Genomic DNA, 9,261 nt, shown 5'->3' with positions numbered 1-9,261 from the left:
TTGTGTGTGTGTGTGTGTGGGTGGGTGTGTGTGTGTAGTGAAACACCATACGCATGTGCCAACATCTGGACAAAAAACATAATATCGAATATCTTAGCTTATCGGAAACGTATCGTTATTTCTTCGTTCATGATAAAAAAAAAAGACAAATCTTCCTCTAAAGGTGAAAAGCTATTTTTCCTCCTTGTTAAAAAATATTTTCATAAAAACAGCTCGGTATTTTGAACTCATTTTCAAATACACAATTATATTCACACTGGAGTTGAGAGTTTCTGTTATGAATGATGAAAAAAATACGGCAAGAAAGAGATTTTGATGGACACCATCAATATGGAAATCTTTGTCAAACAGCATATAGAAAAACAGGATTGTCGGAGGTAACGAACAGACGATGAAAATGACAGCGATGAAGGTCACCATCTTGACGACCTTTTGATCTTTGACCCCAACTCTTTCCGCTGCACGGTCATCCTTGGCAGCTGTGGCCTGCCGCCATTTTGTTTTACTATTGAGTTTGACGACAAGCACGATGGTACAGCAGATGACGAAGACGAAAGAAAGCGTCGTAGTAAATACGCCTTGGGTGACATACGTTATGGCTTCCAGCAGTTCTCTCTCGGCCGTGAACGTAGTTTTTAATACAGTAGCATTCATGGTGAAATCGAAAACCCACTCAAGTCTGTTTCCAAGGCAGAAGGGAATAAGCAAAATAGACATGGTGATGTAAATGGAGATAATGATGATCTTTGTCCTTGCAGGTGTGATAATCGTCTTCACCTTCAGAGGGGCAGCGATACACAGGCATCGCTCGAAGGTGATAAAGGCGGTAATAAAAGTCGAGATTTTTGCACCGAGGTAACGGGGTGTGGCTCCCGTGAGGTGCATGACTTCCCTGGGCTCAAAGGGCAAATCAGAGAGGTAAAACAGCGGGTTCACGCAGATGCTCATCCACATCATGGCCACCAGAGAGCACAGGTCAGCCACAGCGAGACCTGAAATGATAAATAGTTTACGAGATGGAAAAATACAATACACAGTTATGCCCCCCCCCCCACTTCCCTTGCAGGTTTGATGACATGGCTGTGGATGGAAACCCTCTTACATAACAATGGTTCTATGAAGCTAGAACGAAATATCAATTTCTTACTTCAGTTGATCTTCATCATCAGCATCAAGTGCCAGATCTGAGACAGACATCGGCGATCATGGTCCTCTCTTCATTTCATTGGTCAAATGTTTTAAAAAAAGCTAAATTGTACTGATCTTTCACCGTCAACCATCTGTCTAGGCTCTCCAAATAGGTAGCTCTGGTCTTCCCCTGCCTCGTTTGTCTTTAATTTCTCCAGTGAGAACTAAATGTTCAAGGCCTCTATGTTTATTCAAGTCTCCCAGAAACTGTTCTCTTTTCCTCATTGTTTTTGTTAGTAAGGGGTCCACATGGGCTTCTTCAAGTACTGTTTCATTTGATTTCTTTTCACTCTAAATTCTCAGTGGTCTCATAAAGACCACATTTTTGTTACTTCTATTTCATCTTCACTGTCTTTAGTGATTGTCCAGCTTTTACAGCCACATGGAAGGGTTGACTATGCATAGTATTTCAGAACTTTCATTTTGGTGGTAATTAAGATATTTGTATTTTTCAGAATTGGACATTTTATTGAAACTGTCTTTGTACGTAACAGCATATCCTAGATATTTCAACTCTTGAACATTTTTGATAATATCGCCATTGAGATGATGAATGGCGTTCACGGCTTTTTATATTACCATAAATTCTGTTTTTTCGCATTCAACTTCCTGTACCTTCACTTTTCGTTACACCTTTATCTATAAGCGACTGAAGGTCCGTTTCTGAGTCTGCTATTAAAACTTCTTCATTATCATATCTGATGCTATCAATATTTTGGTCATTCACTTCGAGAACTGGACATCCTTTTATAATTTTAAGGATAGATTCACCGTATATTTTAAAGACGTCTGGTGACATAATGCCTCTTTACCTCAATTCTAGTTTAATCTGCTTGTATTCTTATTACATTCCATTAATTCTTAAGGCATAGTTTTGATTCCTGTACAAATTCCTGATGATTCTTAGATCTTTTCCTTCTATGTCTAGACCTTTCAATATTTCAAATAGCTCATCATGTCTAACTTTACCGAAAGCCTTGGATAATTTTTAGATATTTTTCTAAGAGATTTAAAGCATTGGTTTCCCTTTGCCTTCCGCAGGTTAGTGTTCAGTTTTCTTTGCTAGCTTTTGACATTCGTTGAAAACCCACAAGGCAGTGGGGGCTGGGGTAGGATTTATGGCGCCTCCCATTGCCAAGCTGGTCCCTCCTTTGACTTTACTTACTTGTTTACTTGTGTGAAGGACCGACATCACTACCCAAGGGGCATTCCCATAAGCGCTCCGAACCCTGAAGAAGCACATCTCGAAGTGTGTAGATGCTGACGGTTCTAAGCAATGGTTGATTCCATAGCCTTCTGCTCCTCCCACTAAGTCTTGAACTTCTGCAGGCGCCCTATCCAATTTCAAGCTCACGAAGTCGCTCAAGATGGTGGTATTCCGACTCTTCTTGTTCTTTTTCTTGTTTTCCCCTGACTGTACGTACAATTTCAGGGTTGTCAGGGCACAGCTTCCCTTCTGGTTTTGCTTTCCCAGGGAGCTCATCAGCCCGCTCATTGCCCTTGACTCCAGCATGTCCTGGGGTGAAGATCCACATGATCTTTTTCAGTGTTGTCTTCTTTAGGAGCTCTGTCCATTCAGCTCTAAGGTTCCCACTTTCAATCTTCCTCAAAGTGCCCTGAGAGTCTGTGACAAAGATCACATGTTCTTGTCGAGTTGTTGTGACCCATTTGAGAACCTGAGTGATTGCCTCTGTCTCCATTCTCATGCTAGATGTTGTCATATCGTATGCTCTCTGCTGTTCCTGCACCAATCTGCCACTCACCCTTGCTGAGAAGCCCCATCCAGATTTTCCCCCTCGTTTAACATATCCATCCGTGTATACCACCTATTTCCGTGCCGTGAGTTTTCTTCAATCAGTTGTCGTATCTCAGCATCTGTCGCCCCCTGCGGCCACTCTCTACATTTTCTGTTCAGCGTAATCACTACCTTCCCAAAATCTCCCTGCTGTCTCTCATTCATCTTTTTTTTTATTCTTCACCCCGCCTTATATCTTCCAGCGGGCAGACTTCCTTGATGGTGTTTTCAGCCTCAGCCATCCAAGAAGCTCCTCGTTTTAGGCGATTTCCCTTGATTGCTCCAATGGCTTCGTGAAGTTGGTGTTGCTTATCAGCCGCCATCCTCATGTACGCCCTGACCTGAGCCAATTTGTGTTTGTTTCCCACTGACATGAGGCCCAATACATGCCTCATACAGATAATTGGCGTATCCCTGGTGCAGTCTAGTATGATGCGCATGGCTTCACTTTGAACTCGATCCAACTTGTCCAGTTGGGTTTTTGTCAAGGTCAATACTCCGAGCCCATAATCGATTACGGCCAAGACCAGCTGCTGATACATAAGAAGCTGTTGCCTTTGTTCCATTCCCGAAGCCGCCATGGCCCTCACTGCATTCAAGCCCTTCTTTGCCCTTTCCACAACACCATCTATGTGATCTTTGAAGGATAGACAGCGATTGAAAATCACTCCCCCAGATACCGCATCTTCTGACATCTTTGAATATTCTGTCCATTTACCGTCAGCTCTGGGACATCTGTCAGTACTATTCGATTGTTTAAAGAGCACCACAGTGCTACGGCCTTTTGATCACTGCGGTCGATTCAGCACACCACTCCATGATTTTATCAACCTCTTGCTGTAATTCATGTGTCATTTTCCGCCGATCCCGTCCTTGCCGGTAGGCCAAGATGTCATCTGCAAATGTTAGTATTCTCCCTGGCCCAACGCTGTTCAGCGTTGCAATACGAGGAGTGTAGACATTGAACAGTATGGGCGATAAGGGTGAGCCCTGTGGGAGTCCTGGTCTTATCACCTGTGGGCTTGAAATCCATTGACCACATCGCAAAGCCACTTTTCTTTTTAGCATTGCAAGTGCAATCTACCCAACAATCCACGGATTTACGTCGCAATCTAGCAGAGCACACATCAGCCTCTCACAATTTACATGATTGTAAGCATCTTCCAGATCTAATGCAATTGCCACGGTATCTTCTCCTCTCTGAAAGTCTACATATACATCGTACACAAAGGTGCCTGCGTTGTTCCAAGTTTATTTTCTGGGTCTGTAACTCCCTAACTCCTTAGGTAGGTTCCCGTTGTTCTCTAGCTCATTCTTAAGTATTCTTGCAATGCCTTTTTCTAGGACTTTTCCATACACATTTTGCATGGTGATAATGCGGTACCCGTTGAGTTCTTTGATTCTTCCCCGGTTTTGGTTGTGGCTTTAAATAACTGTGCAGCCACTCTTCTGGTACAGTTGATGTCCTGATGCTGCTGTTGTTGTCATCCACAATTTTTTCCAGTTCCTCGTCACTGAGCTCATTAAAGTGGTTGTACTGTATCCCATCTGGACCTGGCGTTGTGTTGTTGTTGGTTTTTAGCACAGATTTGACCAAATCTATTGTGATGATGTTGTCATATACCTCGTCCCGCATGAAACTCTGGCATACCTCTTTCCTTGTCTCAGCATCACTTTGATCAGTCTGTGTGATGTATATTTTAAGAAAGGATTCTCCTTTGCTAACATCATCTCTCAGAATAGCCATTCCATCAAAGTTCTTGATATCCAGCATTGAGTTTGCTGTGCGCCCGTTGTTCATTCTATTGTGTAACTTCCAAAATTGTTGTCTCCCACCTTTCTTTTTTCACTCCTTTGGCTATTTCCTTAAGATCCACACATCTCCTGTTCTTTGTTTCGGCAGCTTCCTGGATGATGTGTTGCTCGCTGGTGTTGTCCCTACGAAGTTTTTGCCACTTTTTGACCGCTTCCCTTTTCCTTTGAGTATATGAGGTATATATTGAAGCATCCGTTCCACCAGAGTTTTCCTCTACTCTCCACGACCATCTCCCGATTTGGTTCGCGAATGGTTAGCGGCAGATAATCTCCATGGAGACATTCTTCCTGACCACCACCCAGGGACGCGTTGAGTTCGGTATGAGGACCCAATACTACTTCAGTAAAAAGGTCTTCAAACTTAACTGCTTGGAGATATTCGACCACCAAACCTGTTATAGCCACTGCGCGCTTTCTACTTTTATTTGTTGCCGTGTTTTAAAACTGCACAGCAATCTACTATCAAATTACCAGTCTTTTAAACAGTTTTCACTTTTTGGGTAACTTGCTTCTGAGATATTCACAAATTTCTTCACCCCACGGGGCAGTGCCACTGACTGTAGTGTCCTTAGGCCATTCCCAAAGGGGGGACATTTCTTGCTTATGCACAGTAGAATTGTAAATGGGCTGATTCATGTCACGCTCATAACTGTGCCTGATCTACAACAGGGAACTGCGGCTTTTTCTTTCTTAATCCTTACTATTGTCATTTCCTCTACTTCTTTTGTATGTTTGTCACTCTCTTGTGACCCGCTATTTCCAGGGTGCCTTGATAGTCGAAGCAGACCTTGTGCTGTTGAAGCTAGAGAGGTGAGCAGAATAAGTCTGATTCCCTGTAAAGACTTCTCTGTTGACACCCACCCTTTGACGCTCATATGACCTTATGCAGTTGCGAGCTCCGTAAAACCTTCTACTATAAAAAGAATAATAAATTTCTTCAAACGTCGGGAAGATGGCGAAATTAAATCACGCTCGAAAAACCCCAGCATACAGTAATCGCTTGTGTAGGTTACTTAGTAGAGAAATGTATTTGGCGATTTAGATGTACTAAGCCCACGAATTTTTTAACAGTAACGCCCTCCCCTTTAATTAATTGAAATTTCCTGTTCAGTGATACCGGTTACATGTGCTCGAGAAATGATTTGTTGAAATTTAAATCTGAACGTTAAAAAAGCTGGAAAGGATTTGAAGAGAAGTTAACACATTTAAAAAAAGTGATACTATTTTGTTCTTTCTCTTTATTTTTTTGGGGGGGGGGGGGGTTCAATTTCGAGCTTAGAACATTAGAGCACTTTGCCGACAGTATGTAAATGTGCTGGGTCCTAAATTTTATCGTTTTATCTATTATATCCACTTCACTCATGTGAGTTCTGTTATTTTCCTGGATTGTTGGATAGACACATTAGTTGTAAGTAGCTGTAGATCTGATTATTTCCATCTCACCCATGAGGCTGATGTTAATGCTGTCTTGAAAACCTTGCTTGGCAAACGCCACTATGTTAATGATGTTGGCAACCACACCGAATAGACTGAGGAGGCCGCAGATGACCACCCCGTTGACCACTTGGACAATGTACCACTGCTCGTCGCTCACGATGTCATAATGTGAAGGAGAAGGCGTCGTCGTTATAGGCACGCTGTCGTCGTGAGAGTTAGTCGAATTGTTTACCCACAGGTTTGAAAACGACATTCTGGGTAGGTGAGACGCGACGATGGTTACTTTGGTGCCAAACTACTCTCCTATTTCAGGTAGAGACTTTGATTTATACGCTCAGTACAAAGGAAACCAAGACTTAATCAAAGACAAGGATCATTTTGTGTAACATCGTTCTTTCTTTGTGTTCCTGCAATACACTCGAACATTATAGCAGCTAGTTATAATACAGATGACGATTATTTACTCAAAGTTGTACATGAATAACGTTGAATGCACTAACTGTTATAATAATATCCATGTTACACAATTATATTGAAAAAGACTGGCAAATTATCTATTTTAGTGTATTTGGATTTGTTCAATTATACAGATGTCCGTGCTGAAAGTCTATAAAAATATATAGCATTTGTATAGCGCTAATTTCCACTCAATAGCAAGCTCTATGCGCTTTACAATCTAATATACTATTACCCCAATCTTTTTAAACATTCAGCACGGAATCATACAAATTTAAATGTCGCAGTCATCGTGGTGACACTATCGACTTGTTTTGTCTGGCTGTGTCCTCGTGCGTTTATCACCGTCCTTACTGTTGACTTTTTTCTAATACAGCTTATCATGAGTAGATCTTTTAAAACTTGCAGACGGGTGTATTAATTCTTTTTATTGACAAGTAAGTCCACCCGCAGTCGCAATAACAGACACTGAGCATTTTTGATAATCGATTTGAGCTCACTATACCATTATAATTTTGTCCAAAACTAACATTTCCACTCGATCACACAGTCTCTCGTGCGTTTAATCTTTGGGAGGTTTCTTGCTTCGTTGTATTTTTTTCTGTTTTCTTTTTTAAAATGTGCTTTAACGACACATCATCATAATGTATTAAGATCATATAAGAGACGGGCTTCGAGTCAAGGCCCATCTGGGTTGAGAGAAAAGCAGTGTCGCAGCTGAAAGACAGATAATCGAAAACAGTTATTTTAATTCTCCCCACATGGGACTCGAACAATGCATGTCATGTGTCTTTTACGTACGACAGCGAAGCGCCTAAACGTTACACCACAGACGCCGGTGATGTCTCTGTATATTGTGGAAAGATAGAAACTTGTTCTAAAGACACCGCTTTTTGCGTAAGAATCTAAACCAGGAAGTTGAGAGATATAAACAACCGGAATATTATGATAATTTGTTTTCTCAACTCTTCAAGATTCCCGGCTTTCCCCCTTGCTCCGAATTAGTAAGACTAGTAAATATGTAAGACCTCCCTGCTGTCTCAGATATCCTATATAATCTAGTCAATATCTCTACCCGAAAGAGTTTTTGATACAATTGATACTATGTTCTTTAAGATTTCGTGGCAAAAGAGGCACTCGAGCAAGAAAACACGAGAGAAAGTAAAAAGAACGATAATGTGCAGTTCGGTTGAGGAAGGAGGTTTGAATGTTTTAAGTGTCAAAGATCAACAAACGGTTTGTCTATTAAAATGATTAATACGTATTAATACGTATGGCAACTGTTACTGATGGCAGACCAAACAACATCTTCAACAGAATATCGGATTTAGCATTTACGGAGGTAGGACGGTGTGATGACATTTTTTCGGCAACAGCAAACTGTAAGCTAACAGGCAAACTAGATATCTATGTCATGCCTCTAAGTTCTGGGAAAGTGTGATGGATACATGGATCGAAATGGCCTCTATAAAAAAGAACCACGTTCCACGATAGAGATACTTATGGAAACTTTGTCCAATAACCGAAACATAAAATATAAAGGGAAATCATTGTATCTAAAATGGTGGATAAACTCGGGTATAAAACATGACGTGTATCACCTATATGATGGAGGAAGATTAAAAGTAAGGAAGAACTGTTTCATATCGCTGGGACATAATATGGTGCCTTTGATTTTGACTATTATGCTTTGATGAATGCTTTTCCTACACAGTGGAAGCAAGATGTCAGTGACAACAACATTGAGGAGCTTCTGTTGAACACCAGGGAAGTGAGTACGACTGTTTAGAAAACGGTTCTAGAGATATTGAGCAAACCGAACAGGGAGATCAGGCAACTTTTAAAATACAAAAGACATGTAGAAATCTGTGGTCGGAATATTTGGATGGGAAAACTGAATATTGGTATAACATGTAAATACTCGTACAACATAGCACACAAGTCAACGAAATAAGCTCGAGTTAGATTATTGCATTTTAAAATCCTCCATAACATCTCCTCAATAGCATTCTACTCAATCCCCTAGACATTAAAAAAACTGAACTATGTGAGCACTGTGGTGTCAAAGACGTTATTGAGCACATTATGTTTATTTATGGTTCCCTGTTAGAAACATCTGAAACCATGCATTTCATGCGATTTGTCTTAAAACTTCCTCCCGTTTTCCCATGACTGACAGTAAGATACTCTTTGGTTTTAGTGAATTAGGGCAAGGTGTAACAGAAGCACAGATAAACATCGCTAGTCACATTCTTTTGATCCCAAAGATGTGTGTTAACAAGATTCGTTACAGCAAAGCCACAAATATAGTGTTATGTTTTAATCGGAGTTGGAATTAAGAGAAAGTAGGTTTTCGTAAGGTTCATCCGTAGGGTTTGCGGTGAAAAGAAAAATGAATTAATATACTGGTTGCAGCACTTCAAAACTGAATGAAACGGATGGAAAAGGTGGGGTGTTTTTTGTTTGTTTGTTTCTTTGTGTTTTTAAAAAAGAAATGATATAGTTTGCTGGAATTACATTGCATTGTAACATTGTTCAAAACCGCATTAGACAAAGTTGGGGGGGGGGGG

The 9,261-nt window shown here is 40.9% G+C and overlaps 1 protein-coding gene across 1 annotated transcript; it reads right to left on the bottom strand.

Moving 5' to 3' along the window:
• Nucleotides 1-171: 171 nt before the first annotated feature.
• On the bottom strand, nucleotides 172-6,488 carry LOC101859957 (adenosine receptor A1-like). Its single transcript, XM_013085866.1, has 2 exons — nucleotides 6,242-6,488; nucleotides 172-992 (listed from the first exon to the last, which is right to left on the bottom strand). Exons 1-2 carry the CDS (start codon nucleotides 6,486-6,488, stop codon nucleotides 172-174), a joined length of 1,068 nt encoding a protein of 355 aa, XP_012941320.1.
• Between the last annotated feature and the right edge of the window lie 2,773 nt (nucleotides 6,489-9,261).

This window comes from Aplysia californica, unplaced genomic scaffold (genome assembly GCF_000002075.1).
Source record: "Aplysia californica isolate F4 #8 unplaced genomic scaffold, AplCal3.0 scaffold00415, whole genome shotgun sequence".
NCBI lineage: Eukaryota > Metazoa > Mollusca > Gastropoda > Aplysiida > Aplysiidae > Aplysia > Aplysia californica.
The sequence above is the reverse complement of the archived record's forward strand: the minus strand, read 5'-3'. Positions and strand labels throughout refer to the sequence as shown.

Coding starts and splice junctions, on each gene's coding strand:
- LOC101859957 (XM_013085866.1), bottom strand. CDS start 6,488: ATGTCGTTTTCAAACCTGTGGGTAAACAATTCGACTAACTCTCACGAC. Junction 993..6,241: donor CATTAACATCAGCCTCATGG/GTGAGATGGAAA, acceptor TTATCATTTCAG/GTCTCGCTGTGGCTGACCTG.